At 47.7% G+C, this 25,802-nt stretch overlaps 1 protein-coding gene across 1 annotated transcript; it reads left to right on the forward strand.

Annotated features, from left to right (window-relative positions):
* Positions 1 to 707: 707 nt before the first annotated feature.
* LOC119379300 (probable chitinase 10) lies at positions 708 to 25,670 on the forward strand. Its single transcript, XM_037648571.2, has 8 exons — positions 708 to 824; positions 3,247 to 3,477; positions 4,455 to 4,711; positions 8,061 to 8,164; positions 12,445 to 12,562; positions 13,446 to 13,631; positions 17,043 to 17,165; positions 25,478 to 25,670. The coding sequence occupies exons 1-8, from the start codon at positions 764 to 766 to the stop codon at positions 25,622 to 25,624; spliced, it is 1,227 nt and encodes a 408-aa protein (XP_037504499.1). The 5' UTR covers positions 708 to 763; the 3' UTR covers positions 25,625 to 25,670.
* The last annotated feature ends 132 nt before the right edge of the window (positions 25,671 to 25,802 follow it).

Genomic DNA, 25,802 nt, shown 5'->3' on the forward strand with positions numbered 1-25,802 from the left:
GTGTCAGGGTCACCCTCCCAGGTTGAAGCAATTTTCTGGTCATGTGAATGGTACCGAACACAGGAGCTGAAGAACACCTTGATGATCGCCAGTGTAGCAGCACAGTGCCTGCCCATCACCGACAAAAAGCGGTCGTTGCCGGACCATGAGTTTCAGCAAAGACCTCGGTTGAGCGAAGAAGGCACAACAGCCCCTGGCGCTGACGCTCAATAGCGCGACACGTACCGTGCGCACGGCGTCATGGTGAGTCAGCGTGTTTACTCGAAGGTGGAAGGTACAATCCGAAAGTTAGCGCCGCGCACGGTGAACATAAGGTTCGGGCAGCAACGACCGGTTGAAGAAAGGTTGAATAACACGACCCAAGGCCAACCGGGCGGTGCGCCCCAGGGCAACAACCGGCGAACACAGTACGTACTCAGAGACCACAAGTCGTGCGCACGCGCGCGCCCTTCCCGCACGCTTCACTGCTCCAGTGTGAAAAATCCGGTTCGCACGAGCTTGCCTTATAAAGCGCACTCTGTTCATTACGATGCGGCCCTCGACGTCGTTCGGCAGGCGAAAGGCGGCAGCGTCGGTATTTCTTATCGCCGCGTTCTTGTGCACTTTCTCTCTGGTCTGGTCTCGCTCTACCGTAGCAGCCAGCCCGGACAGAGAGAGATCAAGGGGCGAGAGCACGCGGTCGGCGCAGTTACCGAGAACGGCGAGACCTGCCTGGAAGGCCCTCCTCTTTGACTAAACGCTCTCCGCCACACTCCAGGCAAGGATGAAGTGGGCCGCCTCCTTGGGCCTGTTCCTGACCCTGCTAGTCGTCGGAACAAACTCCGGTGAGTGGGCGACGCTACAGCACTGCGGGGAAAGAATTTCTGAGCAGGCACAGTTCAGGCCAGCCTGAAAAGGTTAAGCGAGCGCGTAGGCAACGCGACAGGCAGAAAACCACCGCCGCTTACGTGACTGAAAAGCAAAGCAGTAGGTGCAGTGGCCACAGCTAAAGTGCGCTTAGGCTAACCACACCGATTTAGTTTGTCCCATTCGTTTTCTTTTTTTCCTTCCGCAGTGAGCTTAGCTGCTGCGAGGAAGACATTTACATTGTTTCTAAAAGGCCCTTCGTAGATTTACCGGAAGTAGAACGCTCGTCCAGTTTGCGGACAGCTGTTCCGCCTTGGCCGCGCTCGATCTCCTTCCTGTTCGACTGGTCACCCAGTGTTTGTTCGCCCTTTCCCCCGTTTGCGTTCCTTGCGAAGCCCTCTCGTAGTCGCAGCACCGACGCAAGAGTGCAATCGATCAGACAAGCAAGCTCACATCTTTGGAGGCCAGAGACCTTCTGCTTCGATAGACTGTCAGTGCAGCTGTGAACTACTGTATAGCTATCTTTGTAGCGTGTAGCTATCAATAAATGCCGGTGGACTTTGGTATTTTCCTGCGTAAGAATTGGAACATCCAGCACTGCTCAAAAGGTGGTCTCGGCAATGTACGCGCCGCTCTAGCTGGGCCTGGAAGCCGGCGCGAGCTTCAGAAAGAGTACTTTTCGAGAAGCTCCGAATCCACCTGTTCGGTGACAGAGAGGTATAATGTGCGCTACCACCAATTTATAACTTACAGCTAATTGTGCCTATGTGTACGCAGTGAACGGATACTGGACGGTCTGCCGATGGCCTACTAACCTCTTCGGGCTATACGATCATGGCTATAGAAATTTCAGCCTGTTAGGGTCTGTCTGCATGGTCTATCCTCTCAGGTGTGCAGAAATAGTATCGCAGATGCGGCAGAGGAGTTTTGGCACGAGCTTGTGTCTTTGTTACTTATTGCTTCTCTGCAGTATGCAACCATGGCTGCTCTTTGTGAAAAATTTTTGGGCAGGAGCGCTCACGGCCAAATTTCACACTCACCGCCGGTTCTGAGATGGACTTGTGTCACAGTGCTTCTCGCACCAGTGTTGCTGATACATTCGTGTGTAGATATTTCTATATAGAACTCAACATATTTAACCATCCTGGTGACAGCAACAGCAGCAACTTGACACGGTCCAAGCTGCTCGCGAGCATTTTGGCGTGAACTTGTGCGACATGAGCAACCTGACTCGATGCGACGGCAGGGTGCGAGCTAATATCCTCGGTCGGTGGCCATTGCCATCTGAAGTGCTCCCACTACCACGCACGGTGCCACCCAGTGGACGCATACCTGTGAAATAAAGTGATGACCACGCTCGAATCTTTTAGTTAAATCGGCAAGTTCGTAAAATTGAGAAAGGGATTATTCGGTCCTCCTAAATTTAAAACTGTAACTTAGCAACACCCGAAAGCTACCGCGGCATTTCATTTGCCACTAACACACGGCTGCTCGTGTGAAAAGAAGTCTGCGAGGGGAGCCCGGACATGAAGCCCCCCATGTCCTGCCTTCCTCTTCTCTTTCTCTCTCTAAGGTCCTACAAATATTTCGGTGTGTGACTAACCAACAACTTGTCCTATTGTAAACACGTCATGGTTCATATTGTGGTTCATATAGTTTAGATACATATATCGTGACTTTCGCACGTAAAACTACGGAAGGTATTTATTTACTCTAATTTGGCGGCCGCGAATATGGGGGCAGTGTAGCCCCTGCTATATGAACGCAATTGCATGACGCTGTGTTAGATTGCTGCGCACCGACTTCGGGAGGCGATTAGGAGCACGACTGAAGCAAAACAGAAGAGCATTTTTGTCAACTACTTCTATTGCACAGCTGCCCTGTAATTTCTGCAGTGCGAACAAGTTGGCCGTAGCGTTAGTTAATCGAAACCTATATTAAGGCGTGCGGGCACTCTCAGTATTAATTTATGCCCGCGTTTTGCCGCGAAAAACTGCTGAAAACATAGTGCATGAGCTGAAAACTTGTTACCGTTATGCGTTCGTGTGCGACGTACAATTTGACATTGGACTTTTTTGCAATTAGTAATTGTGAAATTAAATTGACAATTCCGAATAATTAGCCAGTCAATGATTGCGGGAAAAGGTCGTCCATCGTGACAAAGTCACGATGTTCGCGCAAGGCGACTATATAGTCGCCTTGCGCGAACATCGTTTCTGCAATATTCGTACCTCGTAGCATATTTCCTTTTATATTACACCTCGGAACGCGTTAGCCGGGGCATCCTGCATATGCGGGCGTGCAGAGCAAGTGAATCCACTCGTGTCAGCAGGTAAATGTTCAGCGGTATTAGGGCCTTCACGCTGCACTAATTGAAACGTCTCTGTTCGTTGCGTGCAGCGACGATAACGACGAACGCGCCCACGGCTCCAACTGCGGAGAACAGCGACCGGAGAGTGGTCTGCTACTGGAACAGCTGGTCCTACTATCGGAAGGGCAAAGGGAAGAGCCTCGTGCAGAAGCTCGACACACGGCCATGCACGCACCTCGTCTACAACACGGTCGGTATACGTGGCGCCGAAGTCGTCTCGTCGGACCCATGGAACGACTACTCAGACAGCGGAGGAAACGGTGGGCTTTTTTTTTTCTTTCACACTATTGCTGCATATGTGACAGATACGAGCTGCCGTGACAAAGTCATGAGGTGACACATTGCGCAACAGTGTATACGGCCAAATTCAGATACGTTTGAGTATGAGGACTCCGCTGAACCTAGCTAGTTCCCGTGAGAAGATGGCAGGACGGATAAATGCACCTAGCATGTTCATAGACAAACAAAAAGACACAGAAAGTCAGCTGCCAAACGTCCACATACTCGCGCACAACTTAACGAATGCCATATCCAGCTATTCTGTGACAGCCCCGAATAAGCTCGCAAGCATTCGTGCGCGTCTGAAGCACAGTGCATGCAGAAGGCGAATCTAAACAGAAAGCAGGGGCGTAGCCAAGGGGGGGGGGGGTTGGGGGGGTTCAACCCCCCCCCCCGAAATTTTTCAATTTTGCTTGCGTATATAGGCACGCACACACACAAACGCACGCACGAACATACATAAAGTATGGTTGAACCCCCCCCGAAAAAAATTTCTGGCTACGCCCCTGACAGAAAGGAAAGTGCGTTCTTATGTTTTCTCTTGTTACGAGCGCTACAATAAATATTCACTTGAGAGTCAGCGCTGTCTGTGTGTGCTTTTTTTCATGCGTGTCATTTCTTGCAACGGTTAAGTTATGAATCAAGACTAACTAGCCGGAGTTTCAGTTCTATTATTTTTTACCATTCACTAACAAAGAGGAGGGAAAATTGTTGTTCAGCGTCCAGCGGCGTCCCTTGGCCACGTTTATTTCGTACCACCTCTGCTTCGGCTACAACAGCTCGTCATAAGTCGAGCGATCTGCATGATTGAAACATTTCGGGCCTGTTTCCTCGCATATAAGATACAATTTGCAGCGTAGCCTCAAATGTGCGATCTGTTTTTGCGAAAGCTTGTCTTTGAACAAGAAAGCGCATCTTTATGTGTGCTCTCTTTTTCCCTCACTCCCTTGACGCGCAGGCAACTTGCGGCGATTCGCTAACCTGAAGAAGCGCAACGGCGCCCTCAAACTGCTTGCGGCGGTGGGCGGCCAGAGCCTCGGCTCGGTGCCGTTCAGCAAGGTGGCTCTGTCCGACAAGCACCGCAAAGAGTTTGCCGAGAGCGGCGTCGCCTTCTGCCGCGAGCATCGCGTCGACGGTCTCGTCATCACCTGGCACTACCCGGCCAGCGGGGGCGGCCGGCCTCAGGACAAGGACAACTTCGTCCTCTTGCTCAGGGTACACATAACACAAAGCGGTCCATCCGCCGTGGTCGTTTAGAGGCTATGATGTTGCTCCGCTGATTATGAGGGCCTGTGTTCAATTCCCGGCCACGGCGGCCGCATTGCGATGGGGGCGAAATGTTATGACATCCGAATGCTTAGGATTTGATGCATGTTAAAGAACCCCAGGTCGTCAGCATTGACCCGGCGTCCCACCACCATGGCTTATCTCGTAATCATATCGTGGTTTTGTCACGTAAAACCTCACGATTTCATTGAATAACGGTGTCGAACACTCCCGACGTCAAATATGCACACTGGCAGTGACAGTTCATACTTGAGTGTGTCGCCATTCGTCAAAGCATGAGTACTTACAGGGAAGAGCAGAAGAAAAGTTAAAGAGGCGCTTAAGTCTCCTTACACGCTCTGAATGCGGAAGCAGCGAGGAACACACGCAGAGGCGGAGCAGGCTGGCGCGTCCGACGAGGCCGCGCCGTCTCGACTATATCGACGTCCGTACTATTTAGACGTGCATGTCACGTGACATTGATCCACGGCGTCATCACTTCCATGGCGTCATCATGTAACCATGCAACCTAATGTTCTTGATCACGTGACTATGTCACATGACGTGATCGCTTGGTGATGTGCTCGAATTGGGCAAAGTCAGTTTTGGGCACACTTGGCAGTAATGGATGGACTACAACTAAATTATTTTTTCATGTAATGAGTAATGTAATGAATTAATTTTGTAGGCTGGTAATTCAGTAATGTAACGAATTACTTCAACCGAGTCATTTTCCAGAAAATTACTCATAACTTTGCCAATTACTTTTTACTAAAATATGGCATGTAGCTTCCGTTATGGCATAAAAAGAGTTGGTCAGAAGAGGAAAGAAAAAATAACAAAGGCAACATAAGCTGAGTGCCAAACCTCAAGCGTGGGAACGAGGCAGGCCCACAGAAAAGCCGCGTAGCATCCGAACTCGGTACACTTTACACATAATTGTGCAGTTGTGTTTCATTCACATTGGTAATCGGTAAAGAAGGATATAACGCGGTATTTCAAGAGCATCACTAACTCAAATCAGCAAGTGTCGAAACATTTTCTAGCGCCAGAACGGCTCAAATAGAGTATACTTTGAAATTCGTGAAGTACTTGTGACGTGTATGCGGTGAAATGCCGATGAGGCTTCAGCATGAACTTAAAAAAAAAGCTTTGCCTATATTCTTTTTCCTTCTAGTAATTGTAACCACTTCCCGTCCAAATGACCAAATATAGTTATTTCTCCAGTCTGAATGTCCTTTTAAAAGTTTGCGTCGCACCAAAGGCAAGGACGAGGCGTTGCAGTCAACAGTGCGTATATAGGGAACCCAAGCTCAAGTTCGGGCGCGGCGCTCGCTCGGCTGAGCTCTGCGTTACTGGGGGCAGACGCTGCCCGCGAAGGCAGTTTGTCGCCGGATTTGCCAGCGGCGGCGGCAAGGAAACGTGCGCGCCTGCGCTCCTCATTTGGCCCACAGCACTGCTAGTCAGCAATAGTTACAATGTGACGCACCACAGGTGCAATCCCGGTTCTGCGCGTGCGCGGAAGCGGGGGCGGCAGTGTAGTGGCCGTGGACATTCCCAGTTGCGATAAGAGCAGTGGCGCCGCTCGACGTTGCTTTGGAAGCCTATAAGCGTTGTATGTTCACATCGTCCACGGTGCGCCTTCATCAGCGCCACGTACGCCGGGTGCTGTTCGTAAGTAGGCTATGAAGGTATGGGCCCATAGTTGTAGTAAAACGGCCTTCATTCTGCTGCTCGTTATAATATATGTCGTTATTGCATGGGAATCAATTCAGTGCTAAATGTAAATGTACCGAAAGCCGCAAGTCGTATTATGTGCAGGATTTTACCGTATGCATTAAACTCGGTAACTAAACTTAACTTATTAAAAAGCGCAAACTAGTTAACCGTATATACTATGGTTTCTGAATGTTACGTCGGCCCGTACGTAAGTCTCACAAGTGAAAGTACAGCAGCCCAAATCTTTAACTATCGTGCGCGAGCGCCGACTTTTTGTGCGTCAGCGCCGTACGACGGAGCCAAGTTGCAAACAGGGCGAGAGTAAGCGCATGCCCACGAAGCGCGCTCAGCTGGGCCCATCGTCTGCTGATCCACATTTGTCAGCTTATTTCATGCGCGGGGGCGTGTGACGTATCTGCGGACTTCATTTTCTCAGTTGCTTGCTGATCTTCGGAATATAAGATACGAGCAAGACGCGCTGCATGTTCGTCCGAAGTGAGTTAATGCAGGGTGACGTTCTCACGAAGGAACAGCCAAGCAGACGATGGGCCCAGCTGAGCGCACTTTGTGGGCATGCGTTTACACTCTAAGAAAAAAAAATCTAGAATTGGGGGGTATTTCTGCCACACAACAATAATCGTCACCCGGCTTGCTCGCGTTTCCTTTCTTGAAAACCCGGCTTTCGTCACTTTCCTATCAAGAATGCTATGTCACGCTGATAACGCGCGCCATTCGTGACCGAGAAGTGCCGGGACCACGGTGATAACGCCAGGAAAGTACGCGAGGCGGATGACGATTATTGTTGTGTGGCAGAAATACCCTCCAAGTACTCGATTTTTTCTTAGAGTGTACTCTCGCCCTTATTAAAATTTGTTGTTGGGCTAGTTGGTAACTCGTCATATTGTAAGAAAGAAACTTAGCGCAATTTATAATTTCCACAAAGCACTCAAAGAATCACACACGCACACACTCAAGACACACACACCACACACAGCGCTTGTGTGTGGTGTGTGTGTCTTGAGTGTGTGCGTGTGTGATTCTGTGAGTGCTTTGTGGAAATTATAAATTGCGCTAAGTTTCTTTCTTACAATATGACTCTCGCCCTGTTTGCAACTTGGCTACGTCGTACGGCGCTGACGCACAAAAAAGTCAGCGCTCGCGCACGATAGTTAAAGATTTGGGCGGCTGTACGTCGCACCCGTCATACACTCATGGCATGCCATGGTAATTTTTGGTGTATATCACTCATCGCTTGTAATCAAACGCGCGGCTGCAAGCACTCAGGGCACTACGGCAGTTCAAGGCACTGGCCATTTCATTTTGCCCTGAACAAGATGGCCGCCGACCAGTTTTCCAAGCTTCCGCTCGCAACATAGGCGGGCATGAGCGACCGCCACTCCAAAAGCTTCAGTATAACCTCTGTGGTCGCACCGCGGAGGGTTGTTTTGTTTTTTTTTAACGGAGGTATTTGTGTTTCTCAGGTTTATTACTCTTAAAATGCATCACTAAATTAAATCGTACAAGAACTTTCCACGCTAGTCATCAACGAACATTTCTTCCTTTCTTTTTGAATGTGCAGGAAATGAAGACAGCATTCAACAAAGCCAAGCTACAACTTGGAGTCGATCTATCGGTCGCTAGAGAAATTGTCACCAACGGTTACAACCTGCCAGAAATATCAAAGTAAGTGTGGCGTCATAAGGTTGTAGTCATAAGATTCCACTCTGCGAAGAGGGGTGACCAGCGGAGTTGACGGGCGCACTCCTGTCTCTGCTCTCGTCGGCGCTCCTCGTAACTGCGATGCTCCTCGGGCGTTCTCACCATGCGCGGTCTACCAATACTTGCCACGCACGACCAAGCCATCGCAGTGCAGGCACGTAGGCAAGGGGGGGACCCGGGGGGCCCGGGCCCCCCCCCCCCGAAATTTTTCCAGCCCTCTATATTCCCAGGCAACTTTTTTTTTTGTTTTTGCCATGGAAAGATTGTCTTTCGAACAATTAGGCCTTGGGCCCCCCCCCCCCCCCCGAAAAAAAATCCTGGCTACGTGCCTGTCGCAGCGCCTAGACTCGATTGAGCTTTCTGCACCTCGCGTGCTGTTGCATTACCTATCGACAAGGACAATTGATGCATCATGTTACGTCATGTAGTGCCGTCATCGTGTGACGTCACGATGACGTCACAAAATGTTGTGATCCATGACGTCGTGATGACAGCGCATGATAATGTCATTATGTGACGTCATTGCTCGCTCAGAGGCGGTCTAGTGGTTTCTTTTTTTGTTTGTTTTTCGGTTGACGGACGGATGAAGAAAAAGCACAGAGGTGTGCAGTTTACAGATCTGCTGTAAAAAAAAAAGAAAAACAAGAAAAGACGTCCGCCTGAAACGTCTGAATGCTGCTGCTCTTGCTGAAACATTTTCAGTGAATGCGCACGTTGAGGCTGTGCTACGCTTGTCCTGGAACGCCAAATTCCGTTGCCATGGTAAGCAATGTGCTCACTGCAGTCGCGGTCCACTGTTCAAGGGAGCATTCCAACGCGCGACTGTCACTTTGCTGCCAGCAATGCTGGCCAAAGCTGTGTCATTGCACGGGCATGTCGTACCTGGGTCAACACCCACGAGTCATATGCGTCAAAAACGGGTGATTATCCTTGACTCGCGTGCTACTTTTACCAGTGCACGGCACGTATACTAATGTTCGCTTTTGATAAATCGCTCTATTTGAAAACCACGCACAATTCCAGCCAAACGTATACAAATTTCCCTACTTAGTACGCTACGATTATTTTCACCATTAGGTTTGCACGCAGAAGAACGTTCGCGGCTGGAAGAAGAAAAATAGCTAACTGGCAACTGCCACCGGGGCACAATGCCTGCAAAACAGGTATATATAAATAGCATATTAAGTGAAGAATAGGAGATAAATTACGAGTGAGCGGGCATAATGAATGATGAAGAGGAGAGAAAACAAGAAAGGTGAATGCAAAAAAATGTTTGTACCTAAAAAAATATGGCTGATCCCTCCGTCATAGGAATCGGTATAACAAGAAAGTGAAACGTGTCTTCACAGAAGTAGTGCTTATTGTGTAGTGATATATGAGAGCTTGTACAATGTCTATTCGTGTTTGGCACCTATAGCACCGTTTGACGTGGATGCACCCATGTTGACAGCATGTCTCTATCGCGACGACTAACGCCCATGATCATTATTAAACCGTTGTGGTAGCTGACGGTGTGAACATATATTTGGACGCAGCGAATCGTGAATCCCGCGTAAGGATGATATCAACAAGCTCATAATCAACACTGGTACCCGGTATGCGCTTCTCCAAAGCGTCGTCAATTAAGGAGAGAAACGGCACGGTGTGCGCTTTCTAGTAATGGGTAGCCGACGCCTGTGCTCATGCATACATAACACACACTGCGCTTCAGCAACACGGGAGGTAGAGGTTCGTAGCCTGAGCTGCAAACGCGTGCGTCCCGCTGGCCTCTGTCTCGCAGGCGCGGCTCTCGCTCCACCAAGGCACGACATTCGCCCGTCGAAATCGCGTCCTTTCTGTAACGCATATTGCAGCAGTTTTGTTAGTCGGTGCTCTCGCAATTGAAGCAGTCGGCCGCGGAGAAATCCCGTTGGTGCAGGTGGAATCAGCACTACTGCGATGAGCCGACGCACGCTAACACGAAGCCAAAGGCAATGAACGTAACTGCGTCAAGGGTGCCTCGGCGACGCCAGCGCGGCCAGTCTACCTCTCTGGTATCGAGACGCTTTAACCATTACATCCGATATCGCGTGCGATCTCGGAGTAAGCGCTAGTAAGTGTCGATCGTGAAGCATTACTTCTTTTAGTGATCGACAAGAATTAAACAAGGTATTTTCAATGTTCTGCGAATGGAGCGATACGTGGCAAATGAAAATTAATTTTACCAAAACAGTCGCCATGACTTTCGGTAACAAAAAGAAGCCGCTGAATTACTCTTACAATGCCAACGGTAGTTACTTGTCCCAAGTTAGTGACTTCAAATATCTGGGTGTTGTATTTTCACATAACCTAAAATGGCATGCCCATATCAAGCACATATCTGCAAAAGCACTTCGGAAACTTGGCTACATTAAGCGAACTTTACAAAATGCAACCTTGGAATGTAAACTAACTGCCTACAAATCACTAGTTCGTTCGATATTAGATTACGCTTCAACTGTATGGTCTCCCCACTTTACATGTGATATAAAGCAGCTAGAATCAAATCAGAAAAAAAGCCATCAGATTCATCTTCGGTCGTTATGATCGCAGCTTCTCACCTTCATCACATGCTTCATTGTCATTGCAGGCTTTGGAGCATAAGCGCAAACGCGAACGCGTAATTTTGCGGCACAAGATCGTCCACACGCCATCCGGTATTCAGGCACCCTTCTGTTTTATACCCGTTAATGCACGTGCCTAGACTAACTCACAGACTAAACATTATTCCTTTCAGGACATACATTGTTTTAAATTTTCGTTTTTTTTTTATTCGCTGTTGAAATCCGGAACAAATTGGATGGTTCGCTTCGTGCATTGACTCATGCACGTTCGTTGAGGAACTACCAAACTCTAACATGTTTTAATCTGTTTTGTATTATCTTTACGGTTGTTCTTTTTATGTGTTCCCATCAGCATGTGTATTCGCACCTGGTAGATGATTTTGTTGAACAGTTATGTGGGCATATCATATTTTCATCTGTAGGCATATGCGGGGATATCATATTTTCACCCCATTCATGTAGCCATAGGAGGTCCCCCTGTCAGTTTCTCTGAAACTTTGGGACCTCCTGCTGTAATACGCTAACCATGTAACTCAACTGAACTATTTAATAAACTTGACTTGACTTGACTTGTTTGTATAATTTTAGCATTTTTTTTTTCTCTTGTTGTTTGTACTAAAATATGTACCCACTCCTGCTATGTCTCGAATTCGAGACAGCAGTATTTGTAAATAAAATTAAAATAAATTGCCGTAGTACAGCCGTATGCCGTCAAGGCACTTATCGGCCGCTTCTTCACGTGTTACAAAGCGGCTCTCAATCAATCTGAAGTCATTCTTGGTCAGCATGAGGCCACCGCCCAGCTTCGTAGGACATGAAGAGAACACTGCGTCATTCTGGCGGACCACGCGGACGAGTGTATGGTGGTCGAGCGTCTTCCACGGGTGCTATCTTCAGCTCCCTCACTTGCCTTGCGTTTCAATGTGTATGTTCGCTTTGATGAGTTGATTGAGACTGTGAATCACCTGTGGCGCATACCCGCATAACATGAACTGTGGTATGCAGGTATTCCAAAAAAAAAAAACGGCAGGAAGTGGAAGATGGAAGCTTGCGATGAAAAAATCCGTAAACAGGGGGTGGGTGCTCGAGCCGACGTTTCGGCAAGTGGGCTTGTCTTCTTCAAGTCTTGAAGAAACAATTCCACTTGTCGAAACGTCGGCTCGAGCACCCACCCCCTGTTTACGAATTTTTTCACGGTATGCAGGTACGTGCTACACGTGACTGAGGGAAAGGGTTTCATGATGTACGCGACAGCTATTTTGCGTTAGTCATGTCATGACCAGCGAATCATGTTCGTCATGCACCGATCCCCTGCTATGCCAATTTTGGTATATTACCAGTTATGGAGACGACCAGGAGAGCGCCCAGACGTAGGCGGCAAGATAGATACGTAGACAGAAACGACCAAAGTGCCTTAGGTTCGCTAATAAATGCTTCGCATTTAAAAATAAAACAACGTTCCAGCACTATGTGCACTCTTCACACCCCTAAGATATGTTTGTCGAAGCACTTATTTTTTCATGTAGCCTTTACGCATATATAGGGTTTCAGGGTGGTTTCCGGAGCTCTGTTTAAACAATAAGTGCTATGTTTGCAGCCTCCGAGAACTCATGAACTTCAGGGTTCCGATACAATGACCTTCGTCCCTCTTGCTTATGGCAGGAACGTGGACTTTATGACCGTCAACGCATTTGACTACTGGGGCGTCTGGTCAGGCCGAACTGGTCCCGTCGCTCCCTTGCACGGCTTGTCGGAAACTGACTACACTACCGCCAGCGTGGTAAGACATATTTAACGATCCTCGCCAACACCATCTTAATTTTCAAGAGAGTTGCTTGTTGGACATGTTGGTACATGGTTACGCTCTAAGAAAGCCACTAAAACGTCGAAATAGGGAAAAACTGAGAGGCAGAAGCAGTGACAGTAACAGTCAGACAGTGAAATGAAATGTCAGTTGGTAGTAGCCACCTCTGTGTCACTGCATCTGCTTCTCTTTTTGTTTTCATATTTCAACGTTTTGGTGGCTTTCTTCGAGTGTAACCATCTTAATCTTCCAAGCAGCCATTTTCAACCGCTTTCAACCCCTCTGAGCAGACTACAGAGGTGTTGTATTAATCGTTGGTGCAGTTATCGTGGCTACAGTCTTGGGCCCTGACCACTGAGACTATGGATAGCAGGGCCCCGTTTACCAAAAAAAAAAACACAGCTGGAGACAGAAGCCAAAAAAATTAACGATTCGCCCAGTATTCTTTCTTCAAACGCTACATATGACTTCTAATACGCATCATACCACTTCGCAGGATATGCTGCTTCGGCGAATCATCTGCTGCAAATAGCTACGTATAGTCAGAGTGAAAAGTTCACAAACTGGTCCAAATTCGACGTTCTCTCATATCCTGCTGTATCAACGCGTTTGACGCCGACTGTATGTGTGTGCGAAACCCCTCCCTTCCAAAGTGACATTGTAGGCGATGATAGACACAATATATCTACACGGTCGACTTCCCTGCGAACCGTTGCATTTCAAACGAGTAACTCGGCCAAAATTCTTACTTCGACGCAAAAATACTTGCACGTGTTGGATATATTTGCTGTAAAGTAAGATATCCAATCATTTGAGACGCCCAAGCCCTTAAGCAGCATTGCCCGCCGCACCATTGCAGTCGTACAGCATCAACAGCTACCTCAAGACGGGTGTGCCGAGATCGAAGATCGTGTTGGCCATCACCACGCTGGGTCGCACCTGGACGCTGAACGACACCACCAACGTCGGCTACGGCGCGTTCACCTCGGAAGGCGGCCAGGCGGGCAACTATACCATGACGTCCGGCGCTCTCGGCTACAACGAGGTGAGCGGAACATTAAATGCGGTTCGCTTGTAGTTCCTCGCAGGTCCTACAGTGAAGCGTACAGTAATTTTTTTCCTCCGGTGTCGTAAAATGAAGACGCTTATTTTCTCTACCTCTCTCCACATGATACAAGTAGCAGCGCAAGGAGACGCAAATTCTACAGATTCCTGTTTTTTGTTCTTTCGTACTACGGTTGAAACCGTTGAAACTCGATCTAACGAAGTGATGAGGACGCTCGAATTATTTCGTTAAATCGCAAAGTTTTTGTAAAATCGAGAAAGAGATTTTTCGGCTCTTCGAAATCTATATTGTAACGTATAGCGACAACCAAAAGCTACCATGCAGGCCATTGTTCTTGCCACCAATCTACTCCTGTGCATGTGAAAAGTCTACGAGGGCGACCTGAGGGCGGCCCGGACATAGGAGCACCATGTCCGGACGACGCAGGCCAGGAAGAGGGTTACTTGAAGCAGAGTCCTTCAACGCTTGAAGGACTCTGCTTGAAGCAATGACGGGCGAACGATACGCGGAGAACGAATGAAGCGATTGCGCGAGCAGGCCGAGCCAGAAAGTCACAAGGAGGCGACTAGTGCTATGAAATCACGAAACCAACCACTGCTACCAGTGGCGTAGCCAGGGGGGGGGGGGGGGGGGGGGGGGGAGGCACACCGGGTCTGTGCACCCCACCCTCCGAATTTTTTTTTTTTTTTGCCAACGCATACAGAGCTCAAAATGACGCTCGATAACATTTGCCTGCCCGACCCCCCTTCCGATCAAGGAGGTCCCCCCCCCCCCCCCCCCGGAAAAAAATTTCTGGCTACGCCCCTGACTGCCGCCCGTAGCACCATCCGGTACATGAGAGCGCTACCGACTGCCCAGTCCATTGTTCAATGTATGGGCACGGTGTGCAGCCTCGTCAAACTAAAGCTCGGGCTGTGAGTAGGGCGCCTATAGTCTGATACAACTTAAGAAGCCCGGAAAGGCCCCGCCCAGATGACCGGAGCGCGGCAGCTGATCGCCTCCGCGACTAAAGAAGTAGTACCACTCATGCATTCGGCAATGTTCTCCGAAGGCGTGGTCACCGGCAGTCCGGCTCATTACGTCAGTCCAGAGTGTGCGCCCATTTGTGCGGGCTTGTGTGCATCCACCTTTGAGGAAGAAAGGCCGCGGCCTTCTAAAGTTGTATCCGACTATACACGTTTTAATGCGATAGCGTTAGAACGCACGTTCGAAGAAAAACCCGTCGCTGCAAAATTGGAAGGAAATCACCGCTTTTTTACTCAATTATTTCCGGAAAGACTTCGTTAAATTGGGTTTGGTGGCCAAACTAGTTCGTTAATTCGGGTTTATGATAACACTGAGCTCTATGGGTACTTGCTTGGGAATCGAAATTTCTTCGTTAGATCGGGAACTTCATAAAATCGGGTTTCGTTAGATCGAGTTTTAAATGTACACACAAACTATATGAAACGCCGACCGGCCTGCCTGTCGGTACGGAAATAAGGTCCTTTTTTTCTTTTTTTTTTCTTTTTTTTCTGGAAATAATGTTAATGTTGCTATTGGTGAAGGCATGCAGACGTGCCAGATTTTTTTCCTTCTTCCCCGCACCTCACCCGAGTCTAGACAGGAAACAAGGAAACAAGCGTCTGAATACCGGCAGCTACAAACAAACTCCTACCCAAACCCTGTGCACCTCCACAGGAGCTACTCACAACTATACCCGGACAACAAATGCAAACTATGCGCAATAGCAAGGGCTTCGTATAAACATATACTCTGGGAATGTCCCAATTTATCAACAAGTTCTCCGGGAGCGGCGGCGGCTAGCGCTGCTCAGCTCGGAGGTCGAAGACCAAAAATGGGCTATCCAGCAGGCCAGGAAGGCTATAGGGAGACGAGGCCTCCTGGCATCTACCTGTGCAGTCTAGCCCGGGCCACAAACATGACGGATCTTGTAATAAAGTTTATTCACTCACTCACTCACTCTCACTCAAAGAGTCACCGCGGAAAACGAACGTGTCACGTAACAGGTCGCAAGGTTTCTGCGCATGAAAGTAGAAATAAGATGTGCATGCCATCGTGAATTGGGAAATGAAGCTCTGTAAACGAAGTAAGCCGAGGTTATTGCTGTGTAAAGTAAATCATCCGTGCTGTAATAATCGACTGACCTCTGTATCGAAGTTTATTGCCTCACAAATCGATCGCCGCAAATATTCTGTAGCGTTAGCTATACTGGCCGAGCTCGATTAGTTTTGCGTGGCAGTCCGAGAGCCGTGCTGCACATGCGCAAGGAGAAGCGACGTCACACGGCGCACAGCTGGCGCACCGGAGCCGCCGCCGCCGCGCGCTCCTCGCCGATCTGTGCATTCCAGAGGAGTGACATCATAGCCGTGACAGACATAGTGGCGCCGGTGTTGGGACCGGGCGCGATACGCTGCCGTCTCTATGGCCCCAATGCCGGCGCTGCGCCGGGAGTTGCGGCCATAGAGACGGCAGCGTGTTCCTACACTGACCGTCTTTGTGGCAAAGAGATATGGCGTTGAGCAAAAAATAAATATACATGTGTCACATAATGCGTACACCATGTGTGTGTGTGTGTCATTGAAGCAGCAGTAAGCATGATAATCAAGCTAATCCTAGACCACCAGGAGAGCTAAGAATAATCAGCAGAACCTTAGCTCACACTACGTTTATCCTGGCATTTGCCGAGCTAAGCCACTACATTTTTTTTTTCTTTCGGATCGGTCAAGAACGAGCGGAGTTAAGGGATTTAAGCTCGCGCTCGAAGCTACACAGGGAGGGATGACACGGGCCAGCGCTGCTCGGGCGAGAGAAGCTACGTCACGAGCGCGTCATCAAACACGATCGCTCTCTCCAGATGAGACTCCGGAGCGCGCTAGTGTTGCGACTCTAATTTTAGCGCAGCGCTGGGCACGTGCCTGCACCCCGCGGCGAGAAGCGCATTTGATCCAAACGCCACTCTTGATTAATGTATTGTGTGACGAAAGATCTGTTGCATGGCGGCCCTCCGAAGAGAGTGTACGAGCCTCTGTAAGAAGAGAGGGCGCTTGAGAAAGTGGCAACTTAAAGGCACTCTATGGCAACTTCGTGCTCCGCTTGTGAACTCTCCTTGCGGCGCACGACTGCGAGATTTGGCTGAGCTGTTCACAGCGGTCTACTTTCTGCTGTATGTGTATTTTCACCAAGCATGCGGGGCGGTTCAGGACCCATTTGACGCCTATACAGAGATCAATCGGTACTCGCTGTTTATGCATTATCAAATTTCGAGCGTACTCCAAAGCACGAGGCACTCGAAAACGAGTCTTCATTTCTGCGGTACACCACCGCGAGCACGGGAATCCTGAAATTTTCAACGCCATCACTTATGCGACGCTGATTTTTTTTTTACAGATCTGCGAGTCAATGAAGAAGGATAAGTGGGTCGTGAACTACGACAAAGGTCTGAAGGCGTCCTATGCAGTGCTGCTGCCGACGTGGATCAGCTACGAGGATCCTCAAAGTGCCAAAGACAAGGTGAGCGAATGTCGGACATGTTGCGTTCTGCCGATAAACCATTTCGCTGCCTCACTATCTTCGAGCCTAACGTTGGTTTCAGTGGCGCAGCCAAAACATGTGTATGTCTGGAGATGTGTACATGGCGTTTCACATAACAAAAAAATATGGCTGATCCCTCCGTCATAGGAATCGGTACAACAAGAAAGTGAAACGTGTCTTCACAGAAGTAGTGCTTATTGTGTAGTGATATATGAGAGCTTGTACAATGTCTAGACGTGTTTGGCACCTATAGCAGGGTGATTCCACGTAAGATCGAACAAACGATGGCTGGTCGACCTCTCAAATTTATTTCAAAATTTTATATATTATTGCCTGATGAGTGGAAAGAAGAGATCCGCAATTTGTTTTGCCGCCAAAAATTTTTTCGAACCACAGGAAATCAATAATGACGAAGAGGTGGAGTGGAGCGCTCATCCGCTCTGCTGTTTTGGCCAACTTTCGTTATGAATTGCGCAAAATCTATTAAAGTTAGGTAGCTGAAATTTATTTACCTAAATATATGGATGTTTTTGCTTCTGCTCAGGTATTTTTAGTTTTTATGTGTAGTGTAGATGTTTTTATAAAAAACCTCAAAAATGGCCCAATTGACAAAATTTTCTTTACTTTGAAGGTCTTTATCTCAAAAAAGCCTTGTAGCAGAGCGACAAAAATTCTGCATTACGTTCTTCGCATGCTTATCTACCAAACTGCCAAATCTTGTATTTATATAACTTTTCAGTAAAGATATATGATCGGGCTAAGTTCAAGAAAACACCGAACAATGGAAACTTCTGACGACAATAAAAAAAAAACCCATTTTTTAAATTTCTTAAACTTTGTCCACTTATTCTCCTCCACATCAGCTTTCACAATCATTAAAAACATGTTGCATAATGTCGTTGCACTAATAGTTACGGCCCCTCCAATGAGACCCTTAGAGAGGATGGGCAATTCCGACTTCTTGCCCAGCAAGTGTATAAAATGCAGGCAGGATTGAATTTCTTTTTATTAAAAGGCCAGCAGGTACCTAAAAAGGTGTCGCCGGCACTGAAGACGTTAATTTTGAAATATTTTGGTCACTGCAGCGGCCACGAGCTCGGAGCTACCGAGTAGGCGCGCGCGCACCCGAGATGTTCGTTGTGAGATACGGCGCAGTGAGAGCTCGTTCTCGCGTCCTCAGACCGATTGCATTCGAAACAGCAACACCTCTCGGGTGACTTGAACGCACGTGCACTGGAGCTTCGCTATTCTATCCGCCCTCTGTTCTCATCTCAGCTAGGCGCTGATAACACGGCGGAGATGGAAGCAAGATGAAAACTCTATAAGGCAGCTATGAGCGCTCGCTTCACGCACGCTGCTGCCACAGAAACTGCGCTGCGCCAGTTGCGATCAGTGGAAAGCATGAACGTGGCGCTCCAGTGGCAAAGCAAAATATGGATTGTCAAAGGAAAGAAAAGCAAAACTATCGGTAACCGGATGCGCTTGTCTATATTAGATGTCGGCAGCAGACGGCGTGAACTGGCCTCGCGTTCGGTGCGCTGTTCACACTTCATTCGGCGCGGATAGTTCTTGTGCTTTGCTCTTACACTACTCCTCCTGTGCGTCTCATGACGAGAAAGTATAGCTCTGAATGAGTCTATTGTGGAGACTACCTTTCGAAGCACAAGAAGCTTAAAGGAGTACTGACACGAATTTTAAAAAATTTCGGATTGTTGCTCTAAATAAAAGTACTGGTGTCGAGAAACCTAAAACGACTATTGTGGTGCCTGAAAATGCATCCTATATATTTTAATTAGTGCCACCTTAAAAAGACACTTTCGGTTTCGATATCGAGGGGGTGGCTTCTCAGTGTCGTTTCATAGCAGTGTGTCGTCACGGAGATACAGAAATTCGCGACGTACTAGCGGGAAATCCGTCATCTGCTCGTGGTGCAATAGACAACGATGAGTGAATTGTCGTCCAGTGACCCTGACAGTGATTCCTACGATTTAGGCTGCATGCAGGACGCAGAACTCGCGAACTTGGAGGAACTGTCTTGACTTGTCGGGATAATGTCCTTGCAATGTGGCTGGCTTGCAAACGCTCAGCGACGAAAACTTCAAAGTCAAATTAAATATTTGATACGTGTTCTCCGACTCCAGTGTGTGGACAGCGTGGACACATGCATACCAACGAAGCAAAAAAATGTCCATTTTGCGATGTCTCAAAATCGTGTCAGTACTCCTTTAATTATTGCAAAGAAACCAAAATTTCGCAGAGTTACCGACCTAGACATAAATGCTTTGAAGGAACGTTTAACACCTGAAAGATCAGTGACTGTCAGTGAGACGGACTACTTGTGCTACGCGTGCTTTTGCTACCACTGCAATGAAAGATCTTCACGGACCGCACAGTTTAACGATGACATTCTTATGCCCCCTGAAAAAGAAATCGACGCAATTAACCAGGTCACTGCTACTACCGGTGCACGTGCGTTCAAGTCACCCGAGAGGTGTTGCTGTTTCGAACTCAATCGGTCTGAGGACGCGAGAACGAGCTCTCACTGCGCCGTCTCTTACAACGAGCATCTCGGGTGCGCGCGCGCCTACTCGGTAGCTCCGCGCTCGTGGCCGCTGCAGTGACCAAAATATTTCAAAATTAACGTCTTCAGTGCCGGCGACACCTTTTTAGGTACCTGCTGGCCTTTTAATAAAAAGAAATTCAATCCTGCCTGCATTTTATACACTTGCTGGGCAAGAAGTCGGAATTGCCCATCCTTGCCTAAGGGTCTCATTGGAGGGGCCGTAACTATTAGTGCAACGACATTATGCAACATGTTTTTAATGATTGTGAAAGCTGATGTGGAGGAGAATAAGTGGACAAAGTTTAAGAAATTTAAAAAATGGGGTTTTTTTTTAATTGTCCTCAGAAGTTTCCATTGTTCAGTGTTTTCTTGAACTTAGCCCGATCATATCTCTTTACTGAAAAGATATATAAATACAAGATTTGGCAGTTTGGTAGATAAGCATGCGAAGAACGTAATGCAGAATTTTTGTCGCTCTGCTACAAGGCTTTTTTGAGATAAAGACCTTCAAAGTAAAGAAAATTTTGCCGATTGGGCCATTTTTGAGGTTTTTTATAAAAACATCTACACTACACATAAAAACTAAAAATACCTGAGCAGAAGCGAAACCATGCATATATTAAGGTAAATAAATTTCAGCTACCTAGCTTTAATAGATTTTGTGCAATTCATAACGAAAGTTGGCCAAAACAGCAGAGCGGATGAGCGCTCCACTCCACCTCTTCGTCATTATTGATTTCCTGTGGTTGGAAAAAATTTTTGGCGGAAAAACAAATTGCGGATCTCTTCTTTTCACTCATCAGGCAATAATATATAAAATTTTGAAATAAATTTGAGAGGTCAACCAGCCATCGTTTGTTCGATCTTACGTGGAATCACCCAGCACCGTTTGACGTGGATGCACCCATGTTGACAGCATGTCTCTATCGCGACGACTAACGCCCATGATTATTATTAAACCGTTGTGGTAGCTGACGGTGTGAACATATATTTGGACACAGCGAATCGTGAATCCCGCGTAAGGATGATATCAACAAGCTCATAATCAACACTGGTACCCGGTATGCGCTTCTCCAAAGCGTCGTCAATTAAGGAGAGAAACGGCACGGTGTGCGCTTTCTAGTAATGGGTAGCCGACGCCTGTGCTCATGCATACATAACACACACTGCGCTTCAGCAAAACGGGAGGTAGAGGTTCGTAGCCTGAGCCGCAAACGCGTGCGTCCCGCTGGCCTCTGTCTCGCAGGCGCGGCTCTCGCTCCACCAAGGCACGACATTCGCCCGTCGAAATCGCGTCCTTTCTGCAACGCATATTGCAGCAGTTTTGTTAGTCGGTGCTCTCGCAATTGAAACGGTCGGCCGCGGAGAAATCCCGTTGGTGCAGGTGGAATCTGCACTACTGCGATGAGCCGACGCACGCTAACACGAAGCCAAAGGCAATGAACGTAACTGCGTCAAGAGTGCCTCGGCGACGCCAGCGCGGCCAGTCTACCTCTCTGGTATCGAGACGCTTTAACCATTACATCCGATATCGCGTGCGATCTCGGAGTAAGCGCTAGTAAGTGTCGATCGTGAAGCATTACTTCTTTTCGTATCTCACAGACGGCGGCACCGCCCCGCTCCGCTCGCCGTGAAAGAGAATGTGTGAAAGATATAAGGCGCGTTCGCGCCGTGTCTAGCATCTCCCGAGTTAGCTTACTCGGTAGGGCGTCGGGCGCTTGCCGTCGCGGCCGCAACGTCGTGAGTTCGATTCCCAGCGGGTATCTTTTTCTTGGTTTTTTTTCTTTCTCACCCGTTGGCGTCCATTTTATCAACGTCATATCCGTGACGGATGTACTTGGTGGACCCCGGCATAAAACACTTTCGTGTTAAAAAAAACTCACCAAAGCACAGAAAGAACTAACGATTCATTAATAAGAAAAACGAGAAAAAATAGCGTTATGAAACACAAGTCATGAAAACAATGAGGCACTATCACATGAGCGGCGTTCAATGCTTATAACATGGAAGATGTTAATGCCTGACGGAATGCGTCAGGCTTAGTAATACTGGCAATTGATCACTGGCGTAAATCACGGGGATCAGGGGGGTCCTGACCCCCCTTGTGTTCAGGCTGGGGGGGACACCCCTTGCAAGTGTCCCCCCTTGAGATTTATCTTTCGAACATTGTGCAATGCACTTTTTTGATAATGCCTGTTCATTTCGTAGTGTGTAGGCGTGTGTTCAATACTCTTCAGCTGTGTGAGACTATTGAGATTGCAACTGCCGCTCGACCGCTTTCGGAGAAGAATCAACAGAACAACGCAATTATACGAGCTGGGAACCCATGCTCATTTTTTTCTTTCAATTTTATTTTAAAGCATGATTTTAATTTTTATCTAAATAAAAATACAAACAAAATGGCCGCCATGGCAAGATGTGTGTCCCCCCTTGTGATTTTACTGGATTTACGCCACTGCAATTGATGCTGGTAGAAGATTCCAGTCACGATATGTGTTCGGAAGAAAAGATTGGGAAAAGGAGAATGTGTTACTTCGAGGGATAAGCACTTTGTTGGGGTGATCTATGCGGAATGATATGAAAGATGCAGGCTGTATTAAGCGCGATTTTAGATTGTGATTGTGATAGTATATTTTATGAAAGACGCAAAGGCGAGCTATTTTTCTGCGCGTGACAAGCGGAGGGAGATTAAGTCTAAGCTTCATGGCAGTTACACTGAATGTTCAATGATAGTTGGAAAGAATGAAACGTGACGACCGGTTTTGGATAGCCTCTAACTTGTTAGCGAGCGTTACGCGGCCGGGATCCCATACACATGCGGCGTACTCTAGTAAAGGACGAATGTAGGTGATGTACAGCTGTTTCTTTAAAAATGTTGGCGCAAAAGGAAAGTTTCGTTTTAGATAACCGAGCATGCGATTAGACTTGAATGTGACGTGATTAATGTGGTCGGACCATGATAGCAAGTTAGTAATGTGAACACCGAGATACTTATATGACCGGACATATTCAAGTGGGATTGCGTTCAAACTGTAGGAATAGTGAGCGATAGATGTGTGGTTACGTGAAACTCTCATTGCTTTACATTTAGAAATGTTAAGTTCCATTTTCCAAAGGTTACACCAATGTAAAATGTTGTTTAGGTCTGTTTGTAAGGTTTCGTAGTCGGTATCATCAGTGATTTTGCGGTAAATGACACAATAGTCAGCAAATCGACAGTACATTTTGGCTGAAAAACGAAGCGAAGTGGACCGATCGTGAACGCTAAGTTCAATCGATCCGGTGTTGGAGCATCAGCAGCGCTCCGCTTCCCGCGACTGCAGCAATAACGTTATACATATGCGCGTACGCTTCAAGCACACAATGTGCATGGGCGCGCTCACTGATCTGAGCAGAATCGACAATAAAACGACAAGACAGCCCTAATACACCTAAATCTAAAATTTCTTCAGCATGTTCTTCCCAAAAAACACATTATCCATACCAATAATTAGAACTATACAGACAAGAAAGCCAATTTGTGTCTAGCAAAGAAAAACAAGCCCTTAAAGGGACACTAAAGAGAAACGGTGAATCGGTTTAGATCGATAAGTTGAGCTCTGAGAGCTCTAATGTCGTTATAATTTCGCCATCATAGGTTTATTGATCAGGAGAAAGTCAAGTTCAAAGTTTCATTTTTAAATTTCGCGCCGAAATCTCTCAGCGTGACGTCACGGATTTTAAAGTGTACTTATCGTATTTTGGCGCCATTGGCTCAACAAAGGTACCCCAAACTTGGTATGTTAAAGGGGCCCTGCAACACTTTTCGAGCATGCTCAAAAAGCGCTGCCGATCGGTAGTCGAGGCTCTCGAGAACACGCGAGCCAAATATTATAGCGATGCGCACGGCCTGGAATTTACAATAAATTCTCAAAGTCAGCTGAAAATCGCTCCCTCTTCTCTCGACAAATGATGTATTAGTCCGCAAAATATGACGCGATTGTCGGCAGTTCCACCATTGGCTGATGTTATAATCACGATAACACCCTCATTATTACTTTCGTTGTTAATTTTGAGTTCAATAAGTAGATAATATGTACGTTTATATTATGTTATCGCGTTAAAAACACCGAACAAACATTAATATTAGCACTTCCGGTCTCACCGACAGCTCGTCTGCTCGTAGTTGCGTGGTTCCGTTTTCTTCGCCATGCGCAGTGCCGAAAACGTGAATATTTCTGTGCTTTTGACCATCGCCGGTTGCCGTTGAGAGTGGCAGCCGTTCGAGTGTTGCCTCGTCAGCTGAGAACTGCATCGTCGGCACGTTCTCACGACCGACCGAGGCACGGGCGCAGCGTGTCTCCGATAACAATGCTGGCGTCCGGTAATGGCGGCGCTTCGGGGCCGTCTGCCAGTGCCGTCTTACGAGGCGGTGTATCGGAGTATGGGCCGAAACCGATCTCAGCTGTCATTCGTTCCAAACGAGCGCACACGTTTGCTTCCATGGTTGGCAGAGTGATGAAAACACTACGGCGTTCGAGGTGCACACCCAACATTACCAAACCGACGCGCAGTTTTCAAGCACGCGCGATACACAGCGCGATCGACTCCGCTCGACGAGAACGACGCAAGCCGACCGGAAGTGGCGGCACAGACCACGTGGTTGCGCCGAGACGCCAGAGAGAAAAAAAAATGAAAAAAATGCCGCCGGCGCTGACGTCGCCTCCTCGCACCTCCGCCCTCCCTCCCTCCCCTCACGCCGCGCGCAGCTTTCCGCGCGCTCGCTGCGTTGAGTTGAGAGAGAAAGCTGCGGAACGTGATCTCTATAATTTGGTAACACCACTTAGACTTGACGGATTCGAAAAATTTTTGCGGCATATGACTCGTGAAGAGTCATACGTCAATAATGAGACTATTCCAATATAATTAAGAAAGGTGTTGCAGGGCCCCTTTAAGTCTATGGCCCCCTCAGAGAACAATGTACTTTATTTTTACCGATTATGAACTACGTAGTCCCTAGTAGGCGCCGTCAAAACATGTGACGTCACGGCAAATGGTGCGGAAATTTCAAGGTGGCGTCGCCACCCGCATTTTATTTTTTGCGCGTTTTCTCGCTTACTAAGTGTCTTCTCGCGGCAAGCGTGGTGTTTTTGGTATCGTGAAAGAGTGCTTTACTAATATATGAGAAAAATCGTTTTGCTCTTTAGTGTCCCTTTAAAATTCCCTTCTTTCCAAGTTTCATTGCGATATGCATATAGTTCGCAAACGAAGCACGCTCTAACACTCCGCGCATCTCTTCACGCTCTCGATAGTAATGGCGTCTGAAGCGCTACTGCGTAGTGAATAACGAAACATGCATGAATAGATAAATAAACATAAATATTTCGACGGCTCGTTCTGAACTCGAGGTATCCGTAACAAAAACTCAACGCTATAGCCGCTACGCCACAGGCGCATACCTGATCAAGTTGAGTGTCCCGTGCGCAAGCAAGCGTGTCAAGGACGCTTGTCACGCAACCGAATTAAAGACTGGTCTCCATATGACTTGCGGTCTTTGCTCCACCAAAGCGAGAACGCGGCAAAATCGTAAAGGAAACTCTGTATAAGGGCTTCAACAGATGCGGCTAGCATTATTACGCAGTACTGACCCCCCCCCCCCTCCCCAGGAGCTTCCGTACGATTTTTCTTTTTCGCTATAACAGCAATTTCCTTATGGGGAGGTCTCACAGCACTATCGTTCATTTTACAGGCCGCATTCGCACGTGAGAAAGAGCTGGGAGGAATCGCCATCGTCACCCTGGATACGGACGACTTCGATGGAAATTGTGGAGATCCCCTTCCTATCCTGAACACAGCCGCCAAAGAATTCCTAGGCACTGAAGACGAAAGCACATAGGGAGAGACAGCTAGGACCACGCATAAAACTGAAGCAGTTTTCAATTCACGCAAGAGGTGTGGTCTGACTGAAGATCCAGTACTTTCTCTTTTTAAGCATGTGAGCCATATAGAGTTACGATGATCCTCAAGGTGGGAATGCAGACCCAATCAAAGCGTTGTTAGTTGTTACTTTAATG

Source organism: Rhipicephalus sanguineus, chromosome 1 (genome assembly GCF_013339695.2).
Source record: "Rhipicephalus sanguineus isolate Rsan-2018 chromosome 1, BIME_Rsan_1.4, whole genome shotgun sequence".
Lineage (NCBI taxonomy): Eukaryota > Metazoa > Arthropoda > Arachnida > Ixodida > Ixodidae > Rhipicephalus > Rhipicephalus sanguineus.

Coding starts and splice junctions, on each gene's coding strand:
- LOC119379300 (XM_037648571.2), top strand. CDS start 764: ATGAAGTGGGCCGCCTCCTTGGGCCTGTTCCTGACCCTGCTAGTCGTC. Junction 825..3,246: donor AGTCGTCGGAACAAACTCCG/GTGAGTGGGCGA, acceptor CGTTGCGTGCAG/CGACGATAACGACGAACGCG. Junction 12,563..13,445: donor ACTACACTACCGCCAGCGTG/GTAAGACATATT, acceptor GCACCATTGCAG/TCGTACAGCATCAACAGCTA.